General features: G+C 52.9%; 1 protein-coding gene across 4 annotated transcripts in view; it reads left to right on the top strand.

Annotated features, from left to right (window-relative positions):
* Adcy7 (adenylate cyclase 7) overlaps positions 1–26871 on the top strand; it is a 54740-nt gene that overhangs the window by 24907 nt on the left and 2962 nt on the right. For 3 of the 4 annotated variants that reach the window (XM_021169503.3, XM_021169505.3, XM_021169502.3), the window contains exons 4-22: positions 8740–9160; positions 10786–10989; positions 11838–12005; positions 12681–12830; positions 13136–13284; positions 14336–14447; positions 16195–16322; positions 17555–17713; positions 17846–17978; positions 19964–20155; positions 20402–20436; positions 20903–20983; positions 21178–21250; positions 22272–22369; positions 24036–24120; positions 24356–24481; positions 25195–25293; positions 25891–26066; positions 26694–26859. In XM_021169503.3, coding sequence (XP_021025162.1) covers positions 8990–9160; positions 10786–10989; positions 11838–12005; positions 12681–12830; positions 13136–13284; positions 14336–14447; positions 16195–16322; positions 17555–17713; positions 17846–17978; positions 19964–20155; positions 20402–20436; positions 20903–20983; positions 21178–21250; positions 22272–22369; positions 24036–24120; positions 24356–24481; positions 25195–25293; positions 25891–26066; positions 26694–26859 — 2505 coding nt within the window. In that variant the 5' untranslated portion in view covers positions 8740–8989. The remainder of the gene's footprint in view (positions 1–8739; positions 9161–10785; positions 10990–11837; positions 12006–12680; positions 12831–13135; positions 13285–14335; positions 14448–16194; positions 16323–17554; positions 17714–17845; positions 17979–19963; positions 20156–20401; positions 20437–20902; positions 20984–21177; positions 21251–22271; positions 22370–24035; positions 24121–24355; positions 24482–25194; positions 25294–25890; positions 26067–26693; positions 26860–26871) is intronic. The other variant, XM_029480488.2, reaches the window with a different exon arrangement.

Here is a 26871-nt window from a genome sequence, read left to right as displayed (position 1 = left end):
TATTTTTTTCCAAATGTTTAAAGGCTTTTAGGGTTGGCTTTTCTCTGTCCTTCCTGTTTGTGATCTTGCCTTGCTCTTAGTCCTTTTAATTTGAAGCCTCATCTATGAAGGGCATTAGCTTCCTCAGATGTGAGCTGCACACGTATTCCTCCCATGTGGGTTATTCTGTTGATTATTATTTTAACACTTTTTTAAAAATCAAGCAGTAAATGTTGTTTATCTAAATACTTGAATCTGCCAGTCTTTAGGACTCTTGAGTTTGAATCAGGTTAGGAAGGGTTTAGCCAGCCTGGTGGTAGAGGTGGTGCAGGTCTTTCATCTCAGCACTCAGGAGGCAGAGGCAAGTGGATCTCTTGAGTTTGAGGTCAGCCTGGTCTACAGAGTGAGTTCCAGGACAGCCAGAGCTACACAAAGAAAACACAGAGGAACCCTGTCTTGGGGGTGGGAAAAAAAACAGAAAAAAAGGGAGAGAGAGAGAGGGAGGGAGGGAGAGAGAGAGAGAGAGAGAGAGAGCAGCCTTATAGCATGGGAGTGCTTGCAGCCTCCTGCACCCTGTAGAGCTCTTCCTGTGTTGATGGAGACTCTGGCCAGCCCTTTGCCCTCATTAAAGACTCACACACTCATTTTTGCTGCCCTCTAGATTATTAGGGAAACAGCGCTCGACTCCTTCCTTCCATGCATCACGTGAACTCAGTGTCTGGGTGAGGCTGTGTGGGCTGGGTCTGTCAGCCAATGAGGTTGGGGAGGACAGTTAGACCTCCCCTTTCCGTTCTTCCTTATCAAGGGAGAAGGGATCAGAACTGTGTTCTGCATGGGTGTGAAAGTTTCCATTCTAAATGGTGGATGGCAACGTTTAAAGAAAGAATCATGAGCAATGCAAGGGTGGGGCCGGGGCCAGGAAGATGGCTCAGTGGGTAGAGGTGCTTATCACGAAGACTGATGATTTAGGTTCAATCCCGGGATCCGTGTGGTTCCCCTAGCTTGTCCTCTGACTTAACAGAGTAAATAAATAAATGTAAAAAAATAAGAGGTGGGGACAAGTTGATGCTCCTTGGAAAGTCTGGCTGGCCATGTGTCAGTAGGTTAGCACACTGTCTGGCTCCCCCTGATGCAGAGTCTCAGCAGACATGATATGGAGGCCCTGCTGAGTCCTCTGTCCCTTGGAGCTTGGCTTAGGCAGCTTCTGCTGGCCCTGGCCAGGTGCCTGGCATACAGGTGGTGTTACTGTTTTTGGAATGTGTGCCATGGGAATCAGTGAGGAATGAACGAATGACCAGCAGGTACTCCTCAGGGTGGATCCACCAGCCCTCAACAGATTGGTGGCCATAGCTGTTGTATGTGCATTTTAACAGAGAAGCTGTGCTGGCCCACTTCGATGATCTTGGTGCTCAGCATTTCTGAGCCCGAGGCTGAAGGATCTGGAGTTTGAAACAGTTTGAGCAATGTAGTAAGATCTTGTTACCAAAAATTAGGGGGTGAGGGACAGGGCGGGGTGGGCTGGAAGGATAGTTCAGTGGTTAAGGGCCCCCTGCTGCTCTTCCAGAGGACAAAAGTTTAGTTCACAGCTCCTACATCTGGGCTCATGGCTACCTATAACTCCAGTTGCAATGAGATTCGATGCTTTCTTCCAGCCTCCACAGGCGTCCCAATCCCTCCCTGACCCACACGTGGATGAAAGCCACGAGGGTGTGGGAGAGCCTGAGGAGGCTGGCTCCTGTTCAGCAGCGGGAGAAGGGAGGCTTGCAGGCTCAGGACCACTATTTCCCAGCCTGCCCCTGGTTTGTTGTCAGCCTTCAGATTCTTCACCAAGTGAGGCGGCTTCTACCCCAGGCCCAGCAGAGGCCAAGTAAAGCCGAGACCTCACAGGTCTGACATACTGCTTTTTTTTTTTTAAAGAGGGGAAATTGAAGCCCAAGTTAGGCCAGGGCCTTCCCCAAGGCCACACAGCAAATGGTGACTGATGTGACTGGACAGACTGGACCACGGCTGTGGCCCTGGGGCCAGGTGAAGCCAGCCTGGAGGGAACAGGAGGCTGACATTGGTTGCACTGGAGTCTCTAATGACTGTTCTGCCTGGGGCTTGGCAGGCTCTCCTCAGGAGATAGAGGAGAGTGAAAGGCACGCCGGAGCCTGGTCCTACCACACTTACCCTCTAGATTGGGCCTCACTGTTCGGTTTTGGTCCTGAAGGACTTCCTTGGTCTAGGTTGGCTCTTAGCTTTGGATTCACGTGTTTCTTTGTCCTTGCAAGCTTGGTCTAGCAGGCTTGCAACTTTGTAGATCCCTTGTCTATCCAGAGGAAGGTAGGGCCCTTCCAGGGTATGAGTGACACCGTCTGTCCCTCCACCGCCAAGTAGAGAGCTTCCTGAACCCCACCACTTGAGACCTCTGTAGTGTAGCAGGCCACAGGCTCCTCTGCTCTGCTAAGGGAAGGCCCTTGTATGCTTTGGCTGATGGCTGCTTTCTCTGCCTTGCTTGCTCCCTCGAAGGCCCTGTATCCCCACCCTGAGCTGTTAATAGGCTTACACTTGCCATTATTTCAAAAGGCTTGCTGGGACCAGCTGTAGGGCAGACAGAAAAGCATATCCTGTCTGGCCCCAGTGAAGAAGCTGGGCTCTGACCAGCAGATGCTGAACAGGAGGGGAACATGAAAGCCATGATCTCCAGGGCTGGCTGAGAGGGGAGGCACAAGGAGAGAGGCCTTAGGATGGGATTACTTGGTCCTGGGAGTTCCTGGCTGCTGCTGCTGCTTCTAGTAGCATGTGCAGAAAGTGCGGGCTCTTCTGGAAGAGATGGCTTGGCGTGAGACACTCTCAGCAATGAAGTCTGTTGGTGGAGGTGGACCCCAACGGCTGCACGAAGACCTGGGAACAGGGTCTGTTGTGGGTGTGGCAAGAGTAGATTGCCAGGCAGGGTGGAGCTGGGGCCCGGTGGGGCCTCTCTTCCTCACAGTCCTACGGAGGGGCCCTCATGCCTCAAGGCCCCCACTTCCCTTTTCTGAGGACGCTAGGGCCCCAATCCTCCTGCAGCTCCGTTCTTGCTGAGGAAGCTGGACTGGGCTTCCTGCTGGCTCTGTCTAGGTAAGGAAGTGGCTACACGGATGGGTGTTTTAGGAAATGCTGCTGCTGTCTTCCATTAGGGGGTAGAGGGGTCTCCCAAGCAGCCTGAAAGCCCAGCTCTGTGCTAGTCTATGACACCCCGGCCTCCTGCCTCGCATCACTGTCTTACTCAGGAACGTGGGCTAGCCAGGATTGGTGAGGAGGGCCGGGCCCTGCCTGGAGTATAGGAAAAGAATAAGTGTGTGCCTCAGAGGGCTTCCTGGATGCGACATCCCTCCTGGATCCATTGCTTCTTGGGCAGAGGGAAGTATCTGATGACCTCCACTTAACCCCTACCCCTTTCTAACCATCGCATTGTCCTGGGCTTATGGGATAGGGCCAAGAAAGGGGTTGGCATTTTGAGGGGTTATGTATGATCTTGCTGGTTGTTAGCTCAGTGAGGGAGAGAGGCAGGGTGAAGAACGGAGTGTGCATGGCCTGTGTTCAAATCATAGATTTCTGTCTCTATAGCTTTGTGATCGTAGTAACGATTGAGCGCCTCTGTCGCTCCATTTCCCACATCCAGGAAATAGGATCAGCAGGCCTACAGACGAGTGTGCAGAGTTAAGGACGGCGCCTCTCACTGAGCCTGGAGATTTTTGACTAGGTTGGCGGTCACCAAGCCCCAGAGAGCCACTTGTCTGTGTCCGGCCCCCCAGTGTTGGATTTTCAAGAGTGTGCAAGGCCATGCCCAGCTTTTCACACTTCCACTCAGGTCCTCGTGCCTGCACGGTACATTTTCTTACTCACTGGGCCATTTCTTCAGTCCAGCGGAAGGGATGTTGAGGGAACCACGGCCAAGCGTTAATGCATTCGAAGACGAGGAGACTCTACCGAGGAGCCTTGAACCCTGTCCTGGTGCAGTGTGTCTGGGTCTAGCCTTGGAACTGGCTCAGGGTAGAGCCCTGCCCAGGGAAGAGGCTGCTGCTGGGTTGCTAGTCTCAGCAGGCCAAAGGGAAGCTTTGCTTCCAGCGGTAGGCCTGCCCAGCTGGTCCAGAAGTGGGATGAGAGCCTTGGGTGGGCGAATCCTTGTGCCTGGTGCAGCCCATTGTCTGCTTCCGTCGCAGGCCACTGTTGCCCGGGAAGTGGCCTAATTAAATCCACAAATAAAAATGATTACCAGCTCTGATTTCCCATGGGCCTGGGTGGGGGTGGGGGTGAGGTGTAGGGTGGGGGCTCTAGTCGCAGCTCCTCAACCTGGTTCTGTGCTTGAAGAGTCTGGTCATGTCTGGGAGCAGACGTGGGAAGTGCCTGTGCAGAGACTGGGCCTAGCTTTGCTTGAGAACTGTCTCTGGAGACCTGTCTCTGCCATTGGTGTCTGGGGTTTTTCAGCCCAGCCATCCCAGCCCATTGGTGTTTGGCACTGAGCCAGAGGGTCAGGCAAGCCTGCTGTTTGTGTGCTTGTGGTGTTTGGTTGGGTCCCCTAGAGTGGCCATGGAGAGGCCTGGGCCCAGGTGCTGTGGTTTGAATCCCAGCCCTTCTGGCACGCCACCTCCAGCTGGGTGATGTTAGGGAAGCTACTGTGCGTCTCTGGGTTCAGCTCTGCATTTGTTCGGAAATGGTGTGAGTGTGTGGGCAGTTACTTCAGAGCTCCTTCAGGCTGCCCTGGCTGGGCACTGCTCAGGGATGGGCCTTTCCCTCTTCTGCAGCTCACAGCACAGTGCTGGGCACAGACAGCTAGTGCTGAGTTAGCACTTCCTGTGGATCTGTGCCTGGCTTGCCTAGATATAGAAGAGTTCATGCTAACTGCCAGCCTCTAGGAGACAGTATTCTCTTAGATAGCAATCTGCAAACTTGGGAGGCCTTTGGGAAGCCTCGGCTCATGTTCAGGACCCCCGGCTAGATTGGTGCCTCTGGACAGCTGTTTGGGCGTGGGCGCCTCCCCTCTGCCTTAGACTGAGGCCTTTCCCATTCTGTGTCTTGGCCTGTGCTATAAAGGCAGGGAGGGAGAGAGTGGGAGGAGAGCCCAGGGTCCTCACAGCAGTGGGCGCTGAGCCGGCTCCTGGGGACCCTGGGCTTTAGCCACTGGGGGCTTTGTTCTCTCCTGGACACCTCTCTTTGAAGTTTTGATTGGCAGCTGGGCATTTGTGCCTTTGTGACCTCCCCGAGTCTTCCCATGTCCAGCAGCCCACCCACCCTGTTCCCTCCATCCTGTTATCCCGACTGTGAGGCACACCAGGTCAGATGCCTGGTGCAAGCTGTCTCTTCCATGGGAATAGAGCAGCTGTCTCCAGGTGGAATCTTTGTGTGGTCGCTCTGTTGTAAAGTCATTTCTCCTTTTGGAGGTTGAGGAGTTAGCATGTGGGTTAGTCAGGATTCTCTAGAACAGCGATTTGCAACTTGTGGGGCGTGAGCCCTTGGGGTTGAATGACCCTTTTATAGGGGTCACAGATATTTACATTAGCAGTAGCAACATTACAGTTATGAAGTAGCAACAACATGAAGAAATATATTAAAGGGTTGCAGTGTTTGGAGGGTTGAAATATATTAAAGGGGGGGCTGGTGAGATGGCTCAGTGGTTAAGAGCGCCGACTGCTCTTCCAAAGGTCCCGAGTCCAAATCCCAGCAACCACATGGTGGCTCACAACCATCCGTAACGAAATCTGATGCCCTCTTCTGGAGTGTCTGAAGACAGCTACAGTGTACTTACATATAATAAATAAATAAATGAAAAAAAAAGAAATATATTAAAGGGTACACACACACACACACACACACACACACACACACACACACGAGATCTATTAGAATGGCTTATAGGCTGTGGCACAGCTGTCCAACAGTATCTGGCTATCAGTAGAAAGTCCAAGAATCCAGTAGTTGTTCAATCCACAAGGCTGACTGTCTTAGCTGGACTTCAGTATAGTCTGGAATCCTGAAGAAGCAGGCTCTAATGTCAGTGAAGGAATGGACTAGAGAGTGAGAGTGAGAGCAAGCAGACAGCGAGCAGAGCTTCCTTTGTCTCTGTCCTTTGTATAGTCTGCTCTTCCAGAGGACCTGGGTTCAGTTCCCAGCATCCACATGGTGGTTCATAGCTGTCTGTAACTCCAGTTCTAGAGGATCGACACCACCCTCACTCAGACATAGATGCAGGCAAAACACCAATGCACATAAAATAAAACTAAACCATCACAGAATTATTTGTAAAGTCCAGATTAAAGAAGCGTCTTCCGGCTCCGGATAATTTAATTGAGACAGATCCCTCACAGGTGTACCCAGCTGCTTGGGGTTTCGGTGAGTCCAGATGTAGCCAAGTTGACAACCAAGAATAGCTATAACAGCCTGTGCCACAAGCAGGTAGCCTGGGCTGGCACGTTGCAGGCTGGCTAAGAAAGCCTTTGGGAATACACAGTTATGTTGATGAATGATGATGACAAGCATATTGCTGCTAGCTGGAGTCCACCTGTAGTAAAGACTGCCTTGTCCCTTCCTGACTTTACTTTCTGTCCTATGAGGTAGAGTCTGCAAACTTCATAAATCTGTATTGGTGGGCCAGGCATGCTAGCGCATACCTGTAATCCCAGTTATATAATATAGGATGAGGCAGGAGGATGGCATGTTTAAGGACTTCTTGGGTTACAGAATGAGTTGAAGGCTCAATGATAGAGCTTGGGTCCCTTTAAGAAAACACGTCTCAAGCCTGGTAGTGGGGGCATACTCCTTTAATCCTAGCACTCAGGAGGCAAAGGCAGGGGGATCTGAGTTTGAGGCCAGCCTGGTCTACAGAGTGAGTTCCAGGACAGCCAGGGCTACACAGAGAAACCCTGTCTCAAACAGAAACAAACAAACAGCAAACCTACGAGAAAACTCATCTGGGCTGGGGAGTTGGCCTGGTGGTTAAGAGTTATAGCAGTGAAGTTTAGATGAACCACTTTTGTGCTCCCAGCCACCCGCCAGAGTCCTCTAGATTCACAAATCTCTCTCTCTCTCTCTCTCTCTCTCTCTCTCTCTCTCTCTCTCTCTCTCTCTCTCTCACTCATGCCAGTTAATTTAAATGCCTTGACTACCTCAAAGGTGAGCAGTTCTAATCCTCCCCTCTGCTAGCACACATTTCCCTCCAGTACTCTTGGCTTAACACCCTCTAATTCTGTATTTTCTATATTTTATCTTTGTTGTTCTGACTCCTTCTGGGCGGCTCCCTAGTCTTTGCTGCCTGAGGAGCTTTTGGGCAGCTTTTCCAGGGGCCTCATTCCTTCTCACCTACATTTCGGATGATTTCCCTTCTATAGTTCTAAATCTGATCTGTCCCTTCCGAATCCTGGTGACTCCCTCCTTCCTTTCTCCCAATTCCTAGTCTGCGAAAATCTAAAGGTCCCGCCTCAGTCTACCTGCCCAGCCATTGGCTGTTGGCTCTTTATTGATCGATCAAAAAACAATTGGGGACAAGGATATTCAGCATTTGGACACGCAGATTCCCAATTTTGGGGGCTGAATTAATTCAAATTGTTAGAACCAATATCGAACAGATTACTTGGGGCTCTCACAGAGGGCCTGAATCCAGTTCCCATAGCTCATATTAAGTGACTCACAACTGCTCTGGGGCATCTGATGCCTTCTTCCGGCCTCTGTGGGCGACTTTATACATGTGGCATACATACACTTTCACACGTAATTAAAAGTAAAAATAAATCTAAAAAGGAAAACAGTCTCATGTAGGTACCTAGTAACACAGTATAATACCGAGTATGCTGGTTTGTATATATATAATAGAATACCTAGTATGCTGGTGTATGGATGTATAATAGAATACCTAGTATGCTGGTGTATGGATGTATAATAGAATACCTAGTATGCTGGTGTATGGATGTATAATAGAATACCTAGTATGCTGGTGTATGGATGTATAATAGAATACCTAGTATGCTGGTGTGTGTGGTGTGTGTATATATAATAGAATACCGAGTATGCTGGTGTGTGTATATATAATAGAATATACGGAGCCTGTGGCTCCTTGGTGTCCTCAAAGCATCTGGATGCTGAGATTCTCCTTAAGTCTTGGGCTGCCAGGATCTTAGTTTGGGACCCTGTGGATCTGAAGACATAGACGGAGCCCCAGGCATCCAGAGAGTATGCTGTTCACACAGGGACCCTGGGAACAGAGCAGAGGTTAGACCAGATCCCACACTATGGTCATCTGATCGGGCTGGGGGCTCTATGTGAAGCTCAGGGAACAAAGGAAGATGGAGCTAGGAGCTCTGTGGAGATCATTAGAGATTGGTGGCCTAGCCTCATAGCATGCACAGGATGCTGGGAAGTCAGTCACCAAACAGGAAGTGGCTTAGTAAGGCTTTGGGTGGCGGTGCACTGTGCCAGTCTCCAGGTGATGAAAGAATGTGGTCTGTGCCACCCACTGTAGTAGCCACAAGTTTGGTACACCTGTGGCCCTTAGAAAGTGACTGTGTGACTAGGGGGATGGGGGCGGGAATTACTTAGATAGGGTCTTGTTATATAGTCCAGGCTGTCCTCAAACTCAGAATCCTCCTGCCTCAGCCTCCTGCGTGCCACCACACCTGGCTTCCATAATTCCATTTTTAATGACTTTGAATTTACATATGCCCAGGTACTGTGTGGAGCTGTAGTTCTCAAAAGACCTCACCTGGCCCCGTCTTCCCTCATGCCAGCCCTTCTGCTTTGTCTCCACAGAGCTGAGGACCTGGAAGTTTCTGTCAGCTCCTCCTAGACACCCTGAAGACACCAGTGAGCAGAACCCAGTGGCTGGAGCAGGTGTCACATGCTCATGGAGCCACGGGCTCTAGGTGCCTCTGTCCAGTCCTGCCTGATACCCTCAGAAAGGGTAGAAGCCTAGGCCACACACTAAAGTGTCAGCTGACAGATGTATCTCAGACCGTGGGGCTCCTGAGCAGGCTGCTGGATCAGGCCACTGGAGAAGAGGATGCCAGCCAAGGGGCGCTACTTCCTAAATGAGGGTGATGAAGGACCCGACCAGGCAGCGCTCTATGAGAAGTACCGGCTCACCAGCCTGCACGGGCCACTACTGCTCTTGCTCCTCCTGGTGGCCGTGGCCACCTGCATTGCGTTCATCAGCATTGCCTTCAGCCATGAGGTAAGGCCCCGGGCAGTGGCACCAAGCCTTCCCACTCTGATGGGAAAGCTTCGGCATGTTGATGCCTGCCTGGAGCATCATCTCCTTCCTTTGTGAACTGCTAGGTGGGTTGAAAACAAGCCCAAGTGAATTTGATCTCGAGTCTGGTTGATTTTAGCTATTATATTAATTGTACAAAATAAATCACTCTCAATTTTTTTTCACCATGAAATTCAATCTCTTAAAAGATCTGGGTCAAACTGGGTGGTGGTGATGCATGCCCTTAATCCCAGAACTTGGGAGGCAGAGGCAGGCGGATCCCCATGAATTCAAAGCCAGCCTGGTCTAAAGAGAAACTTTCAGGACAGCCAGGGCTACACAGAGAAACGTTGTCTCAAAAAAAAAAAAAAAAAAAAAAAAAAAAAAAAAAAAAAAAAAAAAAAAAGAAAGAAAGAAAGAAAGAAAGAAAGAAAGAAAAGAAAGAAAGAAAAACAAATAAAGAAGAAAGAAAAAGAAAAGAGAAAGAAAAAAAGAAAAGAAACAGAGGGAAAAAAAAACCAGATTATATGTTACTTCCTTCCCTTGTCTGACCATGGCAGGCATCACTAATCAATCTCTGTATTCCTCTCTGAATCTATAATCTCAGAATTTTTTCTTCCTCATCTTCCTTTTCCTTCCCCCTTTCCCTTCTCTTTTTTCTCTTCTTCCTCTTCCTTTCCCCTTCTTTCTCCTCATTATCCTCTTCTTCCTTTTTTTCTCATGTATGTATGTATAGATAGATAGACAGACAGACAGACAGGGTGTCATTATGAAGCACAGACTAGCCTTGAGTTCACATCCTCCTAAGTGCTGGCGTAGAATCTTTACCACTGTTGAGGCAGATACTATGGGCACTGCTCCTGACCCGTCCCCTTGCTTTGCTGAAGCCACTAGCTTTGTGCAGCTGTCAGTCCCTCAGCATGTGGCCAGTATGACTGAGAACCTGTTTTCTGTTTATCTTCATGTTCTTGCTGATTGTAGTAAGTGCAGTCAGAAGTTCCTGAACTAATATCAGAGGCTGCAGGGAGTTCTGTTTCAGGGAGCCAGTGTCCTTCAGGGAGTGGAAAGGGACAACAGGTCCTTGCAGCTACAACTTAGATGCCACTTTCCTGTCATTTGCCAGAGGCTGGTGGTGCCTTCATCCTCCTCTTGCCCAGGCTCTGTAGGGGACCCAAGATCTCTGGGTACATTTATTTTCCTGACCCTTCTCTCTTCACCTCTACTCCAGTGCTGTCCCTGTGTGGGATACCTGTTCTTTGTGCCCCTCCAAAGCCCTCCTTAGACATAAATTCCTCCGGGTACTTAAACAAGGCTTTGCCTGAGAAGAGCCTGGTTCTGGCTCCTGTGGTCACCCTTCCTCCACAGGGAGCAGTGATCTCTTAGGGCGGGGTGGGGATGCCTAAGCTGATGCAGTGGCTGGGAAAGGCACTTCTAGCAAGCAGAAATGAGAGTGCACACAGGCCCGAGGTAGTGGGGAGACCAGGTGTCAGGGGAGCGCAACACTGCTGTGTGGAGGGTGCTTGCTATGATTCTGGGTAGACTTCCTGGATGAGGGGGTGCTCCATTGGAGAAAGTCCGAATACTCTGTGTGTGTTTGCTCTACCCAGGATCTCCGCAGACACCAGGCTGTCCTGGGCACTGCGTTCCTCATGCTGACGCTGTTTGTGGCTCTCTATGTGCTGGTGTATGTCGAGTGCCTGGTGCAGCGGTGGCTGCGGGCCTTGGCGCTACTCACCTGGGCTTGCCTCATGGTACTAGGCTCCGTGCTGATGTGGGACTCTTTGGAGAATGAAGCCCATGCGTGGGAGCAGGTAATGGTGGGAGCTGATGTCCCTGGGCTTGGGTACCAGCATCTGGAACATGCAGTTGGCACATTCTGCCCACTCGTAACAGTGGACTCATGGAAGTGGGCCAACGCAGCCTGTAGCAGGGGCTCTCCCTGCAGACTATGGTGCTGGAATTCAGATGGCCCTGAGTTGTCTCTCTTCTCAGAGGAGGCCCCCTTAGAGTATCTGGCATTTTGGGTAGAACCTGTCTGGTTAGAGGTGACAGAATTCCAACCCAAGGAAGTGAAAGGCATCAATGGGTTGGTGTGCCAGGAAGAACCGAGTAGGGCTGGCTCTTGCCTTAGCAGCCTGGATACTTTGGCCTCTGCTTTCTTCTACTATCCCCAAGTGGAGGCTGAGATGGCTGCTCACTTACTAGGCTAGCCATCCCAGGTAAAGGCTGGCGACCTTTCTCAACCAGCTTGAACCTTGGGGTTGAGTTGCACTGGCCTGCCTGACGAGTCACAGTTGCAGAGAGGTAGCACGGCATACTGTGATCACAGCATGTTCTTTTTTCTGCGGTTGGCTGGGTCAGGTTCAGGAAACCATAGGCTGAAGGGCCAGGGGAGTGAGGCCACACCACCTGTGGGAGGCAACAAGGGACCCAGCCCCATCCAGTGGTTACCAGGCCAACAGCCAAGGGCTCCGACACACACAGTAACTCAGTATTCAGATGATGAGCAAGGTGGTCTAGGTCCTCCTGTCCTGCTGTGTATCTCTTACTGTGCCTCACTGTGTAGGGGAGAGATGAGAGGTCCCAGGTTGGGGATGTCCCAGGTAACATTCGGATGAGGGTCCTAGATCATGTGACTCTCTGGGTGCCCTGTCCCCAGGTGCCTTTCTTCCTGTTCGTCGTCTTTGTGGTGTACGCACTACTGCCTCTCAGCAGGAGGGCAGCCATCGTGGTAGGCGTGACCTCCACGGTCTCCCATCTCCTGGTGTTTGGAGCTGTGACAAGAGCCTTCCAGATGTCCATGTCTAGCACTCAGCTGGGGCTGCAGGTGAGGGTGACAGAGGCTGGGTGGGAGCAGGCTCTGGCCTGGTGGGGCTTGAACTTTGGGACTGTGCTTGCAGGCGGGTGGCTACAGGCAGGACCCTGTCCGGGCTGTCTTAACTGCTGGTCTAGGATATTCTGTGGACTCAGGCCCTAGCTGCTGCTCAGGGTCCTGCTGTGGTGAGATCCTGCCCTGAGCGTCAGTCCCCAGGGTCCTAATGTGGTGACACTGTTGAGTGAATATGCTCCCTGCCCCACCCCCTTCATGTCACTGCGGTGTAGGGATGTGTCTTCCTTCTGACTAGCCTGGATGGCCACTTTTGGGGGAGAGATCTGAGCTCTGGGGAGCCAGCTGGGTGCTGTGCCTTCAGTGGCTGGGTTCGGGGCTCAGTGAAGTGACCATCTCCTTGGACGTCCTTGACATCCTGGATGCTTAATGACCAGGGCATATGTCTGGTAGGGTAGAAGGCTCAAGTCCTGGCCCTGTGGTCACAGCATCTCATTAGGGATCAGTCATTGTCTGGGTTTCAGTTTTCTGCCTAACCCTGGAAAAATGACAACCTAAAGAGTATTTATAGGTCAGGCAGCAGGGACGGATGCCACCATGTTCTCACCATGTGGGGTTAGTACGAGCCAATGTGCCGACTGGACAGTGCTGAACCTTGCGCTTGGCTGCCCTCAGCTCCTGGCCAATGCCGTTATCCTCCTGGGTGGGAACTTCACGGGTGCCTTCCATAAGCACCAGCTGCAGGACGCGTCCAGGGATCTCTTTATCTACACCGTCAAATGCATCCAGATCCGTCGGAAGCTTCGTGTGGAGAAGCGCCAGCAGGTAGGGACCGGCATCCTCTCTCCCGCTCCCGAACTGCTATATGCCCCAGCTTGTCCACCCTTCACTGGGCTGAGTACTGCCTGTGTGGCCCATATGACTGATCCCTTGCAGGTTTTGTTCCTGGGATCTTTGGAGAGAGGGGCGGCATGTACCCCACCATGCCACATAGATATAACTGCACAGGAAACAAAGGCTTTGTGGGCAGAACTTGAGGGAAGAAAGATGTCTAGGTGGCTAGCCTAGGGCCTCATAATACTCTGCTTGTCCCTGCTGATCCCCCCACTGGTCTGCCCTCCTCTGTCCAGGAGAACCTGCTTCTTTCAGTGCTCCCAGCACACATCTCCATGGGCATGAAGCTGGCCATCATTGAGCGCCTCAAAGAGGGTGGTGACCGACACTACATGCCCGACAACAACTTTCACAGCCTCTATGTCAAGCGGCACCAGAACGTCAGGTGGGCAGCTTTGGAAATGTGCAGTGTGCATCCTCTGGGGATTTGGCCACCATTCCCCTGGTTCTAGGGAGATAGTTCACTGTAGGGAGCTTCAGTCTATACAGGATTGGCCCTTCCTTGGGCCTCAGTTTCTCCTTGTTTCTTCGGGGGATGGATTAGACCAGGGTTATCAAAGGGCTAGGGTGGTATAGGGGTAAGAAAACCCAGTGTCCCTCTAAAATGATAGCAATCCATGGGAATTAGCTGGACACTCCGAAGAGGACCTTTCTAACGATTTTTCCTAAAGGAAGTGAAGCCCCCAAGTTTGGTGACCACATGCCCCTGGCCTTACCTGGCTTTACTAATTTGACAGGGGGTAGGATCTCTTGTGAGGTGTAGTGTGGTCACTTTGAGTTCCGCCTTGGTCTCTGCCCAAGGGCCAGAACTATATGCCAGCAGACATCTATCAGCATAAGTCAGGGATCCATCTATCTGTCTGGGAACTTACAGGCCATGGAACATAGTGAGTCCTGAGGGCATTAGCACTTATCTCCTGGAACCTCAATGTTAGTGTTTTGCAACCCATGGATCGAGACCCTTTTGGGGGGACCACCTAAGACCACTGGAAAACACATATTTACATCACAGTTCACAGCAGTAGCAAAATTGCAGTTATGAAATAGCAACAAAAATAATTTTTTGGTTGGGGGTTGGGTCACCACAACATGAGGGACTATAAAAGAGTCACAGCTTTAGGAAGGTTGAGAACCACTACTGTTCAGCTTGCTCACCTGTGGTTCTTCAAGGGCCTGGGGAGGGTTGGAAGGAACTATATTCTAGGAGTTCAGGACTCTTGACTCCCTGGGTGCAGGTTCAGGGAGAGTGAAGGATGCTGGGAGCTGAGCAGTGCCAGGCTGTAGATGGTCTGCTCCGTGCGGCTGTAGCGAAAGGCTCTGGTACTAGGACAGATCAAGCTGGCTGGGGATACCTCTTCTGGCCTTTGGAGCTGAGCGGGGGAAGAGGCAGAGCCACCTCTCAGGGATCTGATCCAAGCCCTGTCCACCCGGACTAGCATCTTGTATGCAGACATCGTGGGCTTCACGAGGCTGGCCAGCGACTGCTCTCCCAAGGAGCTGGTGGTGGTGCTCAACGAGCTGTTTGGGAAGTTTGACCAGATTGCTAAGGTGAGCCTGGGCATGCCATTAGCTGGCTGCTGCCTTTATATGCTGCATGAGCAGAGGGTAGGGGTGGGGGGGGCAGGGAGGGAATGGGGGATGGGGAGGGGGAACTGAGGCTGAATTTTATTGTCTCGATAGTAGGTGGTTTTCCCAAGTACTCCGTGTGAGTGGTGTGCCAAGGCACAGAAACTTGTTCCCACCTTAGCAGGAGAACGGGTTACAGTGTGCGCGCCTAGGGTGTGTATGGGCCCAGAAGTTCAGCTGGGGGCTTAGATTTGCAACCTGCAGGAAATGGAGTCTACTCTGGCAGTTTTTGCCTTACCTGGGGGTCTGGGAGTAACCAGAATGCCTCGGCCTCCTTCAGAGTCTCAGCTTGACAATTTCTAGGTGAATGGTGTAGTGTGAAGCCAGTCTGCTCTACATAGCAAGTTCCAGGCCAGCCAAGACTACACAGTGAGATCCTGTCTGAGAGAGAGAGAGAGAGAGAGAGAGAGAGAGAGAGAGAGAGAGAGAGAGAGAGAGAGAGAGAGAGAGAGAAGCCTGTGGGGAGGGGAACAGGCCTCAGGTGGAACAGGCCTCAGGGGAACAGAGCTCTCCAAGGTATGGACAAGTCTCAGTGTGTGCAGAACAGAGGATGAGGGGACAGACAAGGACACAGTGGTCTAGGCAAAGACTGGGATTTGTCCTTCCTGTGCTGAGAAGCCTGGGAAGTACCAACCAGGAATGGCTTTTCATCCTTTACCAAATCTCTCCGTGTTGGTACTGAGCCATGTGTCTGGGCCCGCCCTCTGGCACTCACAGCCCACGAGTTCTGTGCTTCCAAGAGCAGTCAGGAGGATCAGTTAAACACTGACTGGACACAGAGACGGGCTGGCCTGGACACGGTTGGCCCTCACCCCTGGCGGAGGAACTTAGCGTTGCTCCAGCCCTGCACTCCTCTCCAGGAGAGCCAGAGAGCAGGGCTGCCTGTTGGGGCACCTGGGATAAAGGGGGAGGGTCAGGTGCAAGAAGCTGTAAAGTAAATGCCGGTGTTCACCCCAGGCTCCTCCAGGTGACTTCAGCACTGTGTCTGGTGCGACTGCTGACTCCCATCCAGGGCCCTCCTTCCCTGAACACTCCTGTGGGGACCCAGTTTCACCCTTGGTCGGCCCCTCTCTGCTCCTCCCTTCCCCCAGGTGGAGCAGCTCAGCATCTCTTGGTTTAACTCCTGCTGATCTCTGTGTAGAATGTCTGCTACAATTCCTGCCTGACTTACTCTAATTCAGCCACGCTGGTTGCCCTAGTTTGATTTCAAGTGGGTTCCTGGCCCAGGGGCCTTTGCACATATGTGTTGGGATGCTCTAGTACTGTGTGGGCTGTGGTCTCTTAGGCCCATAGTCTTTTCCTAGTGCCTCATCTTCTAAGTGCATCTCCCAGTTGTATTGATTTAGTTCCAACCTCCTGCTAGCACATGCGCTCCACGGCTACAGGATTTAACTCTGTAGTTTGCTGCTATGTCCTGTTACCTGGCCAGGATTACATGAGATGATGAAACACTGTGTGGAGAAACAAAGGCAGTCCTTCCTGCATAGCCCTTCCCAAACCTTGCTTTCATCTGGGTTCCTGGTTAGGTCTCTCCGGGTCCTTGGCCCCCACTCCTCTTGCCAGGTTCTGTAGCAGCTGCTGAGCAACAGTTGAAGGTGATCCTGGCGGGGAGGAATCCGGCTAACCCCAGACCTGCCCTGAGCGTGCCCCTTGCTCGTTTACCCTGCAGGCCAATGAGTGCATGCGGATCAAGATCCTGGGTGACTGTTACTACTGCGTGTCAGGCCTGCCTGTGTCGTTGCCCACACATGCCCGCAACTGTGTGAAGATGGGTCTGGACATCTGCGAGGCCATTAAGTAGGTACCCAGGGCATAGAATCATGTGCCCTGCCAAACTACAAACGGAGGTGGGGTGGATGGGGCTTACCTGGATTCTCACAGCGTGCCATATGGAAGATTTAAACTCCTTCTGTTGGCCTTCCGTCTCTGGGCCCACCTGTGGCTTCAAGTCCTAGAAGTGTCTAAAAAAAATCTGAGCTAGGCCAGGCACAGAGGTGCACACCTTTAATCCCAGCACCGAGGAGGCAGAGGCAGAGGCAGGATGAGTTTGAGGCTAGCCTGGTCTATATAGCAATTTCCAGGATATATAGAGAGACCTGGTCTCAAAAAGCTGAGCTGGCTCCACTCTTCTTAGGACTAAGACAGTAAGAGATGCTCAGGACAGATAGCAGGAAGGCCTTCCAGAGGCAAGGTCCAGCTCCAGGATCCTGTCTGCTTCCCGCTCCTCTGAGAAGTTTCTGGTGCCAGAGAATTCACTCTCCAGCAATAGGGTGGCCTGGGTCTTCTGGGCCCTTCTGCTGGCATCGATCTGATGGTGAGGCGTGCAGGAAGAAAGGAGCATGAGGTGGTGAGGTGGTCTGTCTAGGAGCAGAGGAAATACCAACCCAGGACCACTTTGCTGTGCCTCCAGAACTGTCCCCAAGTGAGTCCAATAGTTGTGCAGAACGCCCAAGATGCCTGCCATGTGACAATGGCTGGTCACCACTCTGCACTCTATGGAGGCAGCTTTGCTCTTGCTAGCTCTAGCCTGGGTAGCTTCAGCTCATCCCCAGTTCTAGCGATGGACACAGGTGCTGGTGGGCCTGTGTCCCTAACCACCAGCTTGCCTGTGGTGTGCAGAGCTCTGCTCATGCCCAGAGGTGCATCCTTATCCTGGAAGGCTCCACCCTAGAGGCTCCTTATACTGTGCGGGGCTCTCACTTCCTGTAGTTGGGATAGAGAAGCCCCCAGAGTCCTTGTCTATGCTGGGTCTTGGGTAGGGCTTAGCACCCCCTACCTACACCCTGGCAGCCTCTTCAGAGCCAACCAGGACTGCTAGGCAAGGGACTCTAGGGACAGAATGAGTTCCATCGGCATAAGTGGTACCCTAAGTCTTACACCCTTGAGCTGGATGTGAGCTTGCACACTCCTGGAAACAGGATGCTTGGCCTTTTTGAGGAAGCTCTGTCTCCCTCCCTGGTGACCTGCAATACCCAAGACCTTCAGTGAGGTTCTGAAGCAACAGTAGGTGACAGACATCTTTGCTCCAGGCAGGTGCGTGAGGCCACGGGCGTGGACATCAGTATGCGTGTGGGCATTCACTCCGGGAATGTGCTATGTGGGGTCATCGGGCTCCGTAAGTGGCAGTATGATGTGTGGTCCCATGATGTGTCCCTGGCCAACAGGATGGAGGCAGCTGGAGTCCCTGGGTGAGGCTCAGCAGGGCAGGGACAAGGTCAGGGTGATCAGGGTGGGGCTGGGTGTGGAAGCAGAGGATGGAGCAGGTATCCCCCAAGTGGGTGCCTGGGCCATACTGTTTGATCTGACATGTGTCTCCTCAGCCGGGTGCACATCACAGAGGCAACATTGAATCACCTGGACAAGGCGTATGAGGTGGAGGATGGGCATGGGGAGCAGCGAGACCCCTATCTGAAAGAGATGAACATCCGAACCTACCTGGTGATCGATCCCCGGGTACGAGGGCTTGGGGGTGGGTGGGAGATGGGCAGCCTGGGGGCAGGTCCCAACTATTGGTCATTGACCCTCAAGACTGTGGTGAGGTGGTAGAGACTAGTGCCCTCCTCCAAAACAGGAGGGCACTTCCTTGAACTGGGAACATTCAGGCATCGAGGAACGACCTCTTTGTGTTGCTGTAAGGTATGGGAGCAAGGGCCATGTCAGCAACTCCAGGCACATGCAGTTCCATGAGGCTAATTGCAGGAGTCAGGAACCCCTGTGAAGACTCAGGGAAGCAGGGGTAGCCAGGCAGCCTGCTCCTGGAGTCAATAGGTCTGGGGTTCTTGGATGGATGGCTCACATTGCCTTGTCTCTTGGAGCCCATCTCTCCCTGCTGGCCCAACTAGAGAGGCAGCTGTGCTTGTCTGCTGACTGCTCCAAGCTGGCAATCTGCTGCTTTTGCTGTCTGTGGCCTTGACCTCCAGAATCATCCTTGGACTTTTCTCAAGAATGCTGGCAGGGGCTTCTTCCAGCTCTCTTGGTCCTGGCCCTTGGGCATCCTGCAAGCCCACCTAGCCTGCACTTTCTGCTTTGGCTCCTTCATGTCCCCTTTATCTTGCCAATGTCCCCAGGGCAGCCACTGCACACGAGAGAATCCCTCCTCCTTGGTCTTCCGGCCTGCCACGTGTTCCTGTTTATTTATCCTCTTCCTTATTTATTTCACTCTGTGCTGCTAAGGACCACGGGCCCTCCGGCCTGCGGACCACCCAGCTCTGCTCTGAGCATGCACGTGGTGGCTTTGAAATGGATGAAGTCCCAACCTCAAAGACATTTGCAGACATAGTTCCAAAGCCCACCCCCAGGGCTGCCAGACTGAGCCAGGAGAATTGCAGGATGCTGGCCAGACTCCAGCCAAGCTCTAGAGAGACAGCAGCATCTGTGCGGCCCCGCCCTGGTCCCTCTCGCCAGCTCGGGTCCTCTGCTCACTTATGTAGCTGGCAGTTTAGAGGGGACTGTAGCAGTTTCTCCTCGTCCCTGTCTCCAGCCAGCATGGGACCAGAGTTACTAGCAGTAGAGGAGCCTCAGAGGAAGGTTCTCACCTCCAGACCTAGCAGCTCACCCTCACTGTGTGGCTTGGCTGTCCTCTGCATGGACCCTAGGACTTGCGTGATGGTGGGCGGTGAGGGTTTAAAGAGGTTTCTATTCCCAGAGACTCTGGAAGTTTCCAGTAAATTTGCCATTGTGCTTTGGCCCGGTCTGGGGCTGTAGGTGGCTGCTGCCTATTGATGTTGGCAGGTCTGAGGGGACAGACAGCTCTGAGGGAGGGGTCCAGGATGCTGGGAGTGGGAGAGACAAGAGTCTCAGCAGACACAAGGTGGCCTAAGCTTGTGTCTGATGACTTTGGGGCTCTTTCTTTTCCTCTCTTGTCTCCTGCTATACCTGGCGACCCTGTCTGAGCCCAGGCATGTGTTAAGGGGGACTTGGGGCTCAGAGGCACAAGGGCAGGAGTTAGAGCTGGACCCTCACTCAGGGTCTGGCTAAGCCACTGAGATTCCAGCATGTGTTGGGCCCAGCAAGCATGTGGCCAATGAGCCTGGAGCTAACATGAGGCTGGGTGTGGCCTTCAAAGGCTGCCCTAGAGTGGGCCTGTGCCTTAGTGCTTGTGTCTCTGGGTTCAGGCCAGCACACATCTTTTTTCCCGTTCCTCTCACCGGAAGGAGCATGTGTGAGCCACATGTGGGTGGGCCGAGCAGGGCTTCTGATTACCCCTTCCTCAAGAAAGCCCGAGCTTGAGCTGTGTGGCCATCAGCCTCTTCCTGGCCTGGGGCAGGGATGAAAACTGAGGGCTGCAGCTAGTACCCAGGCCAGCCCATGCTCGAAGAATACTATAGGCTCAAAAAAAAGTAACATTTTCCCCTTTACCAGACCAGCCAGTGCTCCGCATGTGTGCCAGGGATGATCAAGAGGGGAACAGGTGGGACACGTGATGTCTGTGCTTACAGAGCCAGCAGCCACCCCCACCCAGCCACCACCTCTCCAAGCCCAAGGGGGATGCTACTCTGAAGATGCGGGCTTCAGTGCGTGTAACCCGCTATCTGGAGTCTTGGGGGGCAGCCCGGCCCTTTGCACACCTCAACCACCGGGAGAGTGTGAGCAGCAGTGAGACCCCCATCTCCAACGGACGGAGGCAGAAGGTTGGTTCTCTCCCACCTGGTTCCTGGGTTAGGATGCTCCTGAGAAGGGGCAGTGAACAAAGGCGCGGTCCCAGCCTTGCCCCTTTAGCTGCATTGTGGGTAGTTTCTGCCAAGCCTCCCTTCTGGTATTTGGAGAATGCTCCACTGGGGCCTGGAATCTCCTAGACTCTCCTGGTCCTTCCAGTCCCATGGTGCATGGGGGACAGTGTTCAGGGAGTGATTACCGGTTCTCTTTCCCACTTTCAGGCCATTCCTCTGCGTCGACACCGTGCCCCTGATAGGTAGGTACACTACCTTCCCTGTACACTGCTTATCAGGTGGAGCTGTGCCAGGCTCCTCCTGAGGGTAGGTGCCCTGAGCAATCTCTGTCTGGGGCAGCTCCTACAGGCCCAGGCCAGGCCAGGCCTCCTTCTCTGGGCGCAAGACTTACAGGTCACAGGTTCTTTGAATGGTTGGGGTGGAATGCCCAATGTGTGTTCACCCCAGGGCCGGGCCAGCGGGTTGCTATGTGTTTGTTGGTGGTGAGGAAAGGTGTTTCTCTGGCTTCTGTGCTGGTCCTGCCCAGCAGAGGTGGCCTTGGTCTGGGGGTTAGGGATGTGTCCTCTGCTTCCTGCTGGGCTGCTGGCCCTTCACTTAATATCTGCTGGCTTCATGAACTCAGGGACCCCATTGGTGAGTCCACCATCCACACCCTAGCCTCCAGGCAAGTGGGTCCTTGGGGTAATAAGGTAGAGGCTCTAATTCTAGGAGTGCATCCCCCAAGGGGCGCTTGGAAGATGACTGTGATGACGAGATGCTGTCAGCCATTGAGGGGCTCAGCTCCACCAGGTGAGGCCTGTGGCCCTCCCTTCTTCCTCCTCCCTCCTCCCTCTTCCCTCCTCCCTCCCAGGGCAGGGCTAGTCCCCTCATGGTAGATATTGAGTACTGGCTCCGGCCAGTAGCTCCTTCCCTTGCACTGGGGCTGCCTCTAAGAGTGTGGCTCTCTCTGGCTCTGTGGGTGTATTGTGCTGCCATTCCCCTAGGCCCTGCTGCTCCAAGTCTGATGACTTCCACACCTTTGGTCCCATCTTCTTGGAGAAGGGCTTTGAGCGTGAGGTGAGGATGGGGCAGCCGCCACAGGAGAACAGGCCTATGCCTGGTGGGTGGGGCATGAACTGCTGGGTCCAGAAAACCCCACAGGGTGGGGAGGCTCCTGGAGATCTCTGCACTGGGTGTTGGGGTGGACAGGGTTCTGTGCGGTCCCATTTGTGGCTCTTTCCCTTGTCCTCACCCCTTTACCTGACACCAGAGATCTGTCCCTGAGGTTTGGGCCAAATCAGTGCTTCAAGCTTCTAGGAGAAAGACACCCCAAATTCAGTCTCCTGGTGGCGACCTGTAGGACCTCCTGCCTGGTGGCTGTGACACTTTTTGTGCTCTAGTGGCCGTGTAGGTCTAGAGCAACTCACGGCTTCTTGAAAGCCCTGGGCCCATATCAAGATCTAATCTACCTTTTACCCCAAAGTGGTCAGGCAGGTGGTTTAGTTAGGAGCCTGCAACCTGGAGGTTCTGAAGCCAATTGTCCTTAGCTTTAGGCTGTGACCGTCGAGTAGTGTCCTGGCCTTCAGAGCCTGGTGTCCAAGACTGAGGGAAGGATCCTTCTCCCTAGGGATCTGAGCAAAGTTAGGAGGAAGAGAGTGGAGGGGCCTTCCCCTGCCTGCGGGTCACATGGCCTGAGTCTTGGTTGTTCCTCTATTATGGGAGCGTGCTGATGTGGTAACAAAGCGGTGCCGTATGGAAGGCAGCCTCCGGGATCTCTACTTGTTTGTCTGGGGTCTAGGCCCAGATAATACTTTTTGGTAAGGGGTGAGCTCAGGTCAGTTACAGCCTCACCTGGGGGCTCAGGCTTGGTTCCTGCCCATAGGGCCTGAGAAATGAAAGCAAAAGTCTTGTTGGATACAGGGCTGCCCATGCAGGGAGGAACAGTATAATGTTGGCAGGCAAATGACTGTGTGGAGCACCACCTTGAACTCCAGGAGAGGTGGCAGGCATTTTATTTTAGAATATGAACTTGGGGTGAGGCATTGAAGGGACTTTGCTGGTAGCTGCCTCTCACACCCATGTCACCCTGCTCCTCCAGTACCGCCTGGTGCCCATCCCCCGGGCTCGCTACGACTTCGCCTGTGCCAGCCTTGTCTTCGTCTGCATCCTGCTCGTCCACCTTCTAGTGATGCCCAGGTCAGCCTGTGATGGGGAAGATGGGCAAGCCCACTGGGGTGATAGGGGTGGTGACTATGGTAGGACCCAGCAGAAACTGGCAAGGCTAGCAGGGAGGAACCAGGGACTTCAGCTATAGGTCCCTCACCACTGGAGCAGGGGGATGGCCCCAGAGTTGGAGTTTCTGGCCCTTCCTTGCAACTGGGTATGAAACTTTCCCATGTTCCTCTGTCTCCAAGTCTTGTTATCTGGGTGGTCTTGGCCTTAGCCTCTGGAAACAGTGGCCTCATCATTCCCTCTTCCAGATGGGGAAGTGAGACTTACAGGGATTTTGACATCCAGCCTGGACCCCAAAGCCCTGAAGTGCCTGCTTCAGGTTCTGGTGGGGACAGGGACAAGTGGCTAAGGCCAGAAGGAACAAAGCTTAGTCACAGATAGCTTCCAGGGGGCAGTTATGACACACACGTGGCTGTCATTGTGGCTGTGCTTAGTAAGGTGTTGAGATGGCTCTGCAGGTGAAGATACCTGCCACCAAGCCTGACAACTTGAGCTCAAGCCCTGTCACCCACGTGGTTAAAGGAGAGAACTGATGCCAGTGATTCTCTTACCTCCATATGCATGCTGTAACATGCAGGTGCCTACACACACACACACACACACACACTCACATACATATTCACATACACACACACTCACACACACTCACACAGACTTACACACACACACACAACACACACTCATACATACACACTCACACACACATACACTCACACACACATACACTCACACACATACTCACACTCACACGAAGGCTAAATAGAAAGCAGGTATGGCCGGGCGTGGTGGCGCATGCCTTTAATCCCAGCACTCGGGAGGCAGAGGCAGGTGGATTTCTTAGTTCAAGGCCAGCCTGGTCTACAAAGTGAGTTCCAGGACAGCCAGGGCTACACAGAGAAACCCTGTCTAGAAAAAACCAAAAAAAAAAAAAAAAAAAAAAGAAAAAAAGAAAGCAGGTATGGCGAGCTAGGCCTGTGATTGCACAGCACTCTAGCAGAGGCATGAGGATCGCTGCAAGTGTGAGGCCAGCCTGGTCCACACAGTAAGTTCCAGGTTGACCAAGGCTGTAAGACCCTGTATCAAAACCAAACTAAATAAAATATTATCTATGGATGCATACACTTTTATTGAATCTATGTATGTTTTGCTTACATGTGTGCTTAGTCCTGAGGCCTTCAGAGGAGGGTGTCCGTCCAGTCACCCAGAACTGCAACTTTAGATGGTTGCGTACTACCACGTGGGTGCGGGGAATCAGATCTGGAGCCTTTTGCAAGAGCAGCAAGTGCTCCTAACCACTTAGCCATCCCTCCAGCCTGCTGCTCTCCAGCCTACTGCTCTCCAGCCTGCTGCTCGCCATACTGATCTCCCCATACTGACGCTTTTGTGTTTTCTGTGCCAGACAGTCCCAGAGGCTCACGATGTGACTCATTTCTTATACACTTGGCCCCTAGGGGGACTTGATGGCAACCTTGACCTTCATGATTGTTGTTTGTGGGACATTTGGATTCATTTTTTTTCAAGGTCTTCTTTGCTAGAGAAAGAATATCCACTGGGGAGGGACAGGTGACCATGTGCTGGAGAACCGGGACTGGTGGAAGGGACTTGGTCTCAAGTTTCCCCTCCTTTCCAGGATGGCAACTCTGGGTGTGTCCTTTGGGCTGGTGGCCTGCCTGCTGGGGCTGGTTCTGAGTTTCTGCTTTGCTACTGAGTTCTCGGTGAGTGAGTGGTTCACGGGAGTTCAGGGGACTCAGTCTCACCCCTATGACCTCTCCTTCACCTTCAGTCTTGCTCGGGGCAGCAGTTGGGTGCCATCTTACCTTCAGGATAACTGAGTCCCTGCAGGCTGTCCCCAAGTCCTCAGCCTCCCAGTCTCCTTAGTGCCACCCATCTTTCCTGAATAAGGCTGTCCTTTGTCCCCTGCTGCTTTGCATGACTTTCCTCTCTCCACAGAGGTGCTTTCCATCCCGAAGTACACTCCAGGCCATCTCGGAGAGCGTGGAGACGCAACCCCTGGTCAGGCTTGTCCTGGTTGTGCTGACTGTTGGCAGCCTACTGACTGTTGCCATCATTAACATGGTGAGTTATGGGGCCAGGACAGCAAGCGCTAGCAGGGCTGTGTACAAAGGATATTATCTCCTGGGGGAAAGGAATCACCTTTGACCTGGGAAACCCAGATCCCAGAATCCCAGTCTTGTTACCTGAACAGCTCCATCTGCCGTGACTCCCTCATAGCTCTGCAGTGATCTGTGAGGTCCCCAGGGCAGGCTTTGGGCTCCTCACCCTTCAAGGGAGGGCTTGAGGCATGTGGCAACTCTGCAGGTATGTGTTGGGAGCCAGCTCCTCCTTCCCACCTGCTTTGGGACTCATTTTCCTAAGTAAGGGATGACGTGCCCTCTGATCCAAGTCATAGGCTGGTAGCTGCAGAGCAGCCTGTAAGAACTCACAACAGATCTCCTCCGTAGTGCTCCTGATATTGAACACTACAGTCTGGGGAGAGTGCTCTATGCCTCTCTCTCAGGGTCCAGAAGAATGGGGCTCCTGAGAGGGCTGACCCCAGCCTTCTCCCATGCCTGCCTGGGCTGCTGCTGCTCCAGTACCTCTATTCTGTATCCCTTCCCACCCCAGCTACTCCATACATGGTGGCTGCTGTGGACACAGCCACTCACTGTGCTCAAAGGCACCCAGCCGCAGAGTACTTCTGGTGTCCATAGTTGTCTTGGGTCACCTCCCTTGGGCCTGGCAGGTCTGAGTCCCTATATATGTTCTAATGGCAACCTGTCTCCCCTCAGCCACTGACGCTTAACCCAGGCCCAGAGCAGCCTGAAGACAACAAGACAAGCCCACTGGCTGCACAGAACAGAGTTGGGACCCCATGTGAGCTCCTCCCGGTGAGCATGCTAATCCTGGCTTCCTCCAGCACCCAACTCCTGGCTCAGTCCTCGGGAGCTACTGGTTCTCATTGGGCCACTGTGGTCAGAGTGGCCCTCTCATGGCTCAAAGCCTGAGTCTAGAGACTGTGGAGAGGGAGAATGAGGCCAGTGTCTTTAGCATACATTTAGAAGGCTGGGTCCAGGTAGCCAGGCTTGTTCCCTGTCTGCCCAATGCCAGGGAAACAGGAAACTGGGTGTTGGTTCTTTGCTCTAAGCCTTGGGGGTAGGCAGGGAGTGCAGACCATCATCAGTTGCACTAGAGGGTGTCTTTGGGTCACTTTCCCTGCACATTGGAGAGGTTAATTGAGGCCTTACTTCAAGGAATCAAGGGCCAGGCTCAGGTCAGCTGACATAAAACACAGTCTGTTGCCCAGAGAGGCCATGAGAAATGGCAAAACAGGAAGTGACCATCAGCTTCCCTGCTGGAAAGAGAGCAATGGGCCAAGGCTGGTACAGACCCCTGGCTTGGAGCCCTCAGCAGGAGGGAGTCGGCAGTGGACTGTTAATAGTAGCCTGCTCCAGGTGACTGACACTGGACGTTGTCCCCACCCGCAGTACTACACCTGCAGCTGCATCCTGGGCTTCATTGCATGCTCTGTTTTCCTGCGGATGAGCCTAGAGCTGAAGGCCATGCTGCTGACAGTGGCCTTGGTGGCCTACCTGCTGCTCTTCAACCTCTCCCCATGCTGGCACGTCTCAGGCAATAGCACTGAGACCAACGGGACACAAAGGTGGGCCTGATCCGCTGGTGTCTTTCTGCAGCCCACTACCGCAAGCTGGTTTGTTTTGACATAGCACCTGATCAGAGCAGGATGCATCTCTGTCCATGGCCCAGTGGACTAGACGCTGAGCAAATGGTGTAGATCCTGCTCCACAAGTGGGATAGTGACTGGTCCAGGCTCCAGATCTTAGCAGTTGAGCTGGGTGTATGGCTTACTGATGGGTTCTTGGGGAGGCCCTCCTATTTCTGGGTCAGTTGAAGGGAGCCCTGAGCCAGCTTAGTCTGAGCTGTGGCCTGGATATCCGTGTCAGACGTGCAGATGTCTTTGCCTCCTGAGCAGGTACACTCCTGTGGGTTCCCAAGGGTTCTGATGCCCTCAAGGCTTTGGACTGAGGAAAAGACTTGACTTTCTTACATCCTATGTGGTTAGAAGCTCAAGGACCCGGAAAAAGAATTATCTGCCTTTCTTTGGCCAGGTTCTTATGCTATTCTAGTGGCTGTTCTCCCTCCTCAAGAAGAGCTACTGGCTGCCTTCAGACCCTCACTCAGCAGATGGGCCTTCTGGAGTGACCCATAGGTCCCCTTGCGGAGGTTTCCTCCCTACACAGCTGCAACTGTTTATTCCCTACCCCCTTAGGACACGGCTGCTCCTGTCTGATGCACAAAGCATGCCCAGCCACACCCTTGCTCCGGGGGCTCGGGAGACTACCCCTTCCCCCAGTTATTTAGAGAGAGACCTGAAGATCATGGTCAACTTCTACCTGATCCTGTTCTATGCCACCCTCATCTTGCTGTCTAGACAGGTGTGTAGGCTC

This window comes from Mus caroli, unplaced genomic scaffold (assembly GCF_978045245.1).
Source record: "Mus caroli unplaced genomic scaffold, Mus_caroli_1 scaffold_10, whole genome shotgun sequence".
NCBI lineage: Eukaryota > Metazoa > Chordata > Mammalia > Rodentia > Muridae > Mus > Mus caroli.
This window is presented reverse-complemented; position numbering and strand designations above follow the sequence as displayed.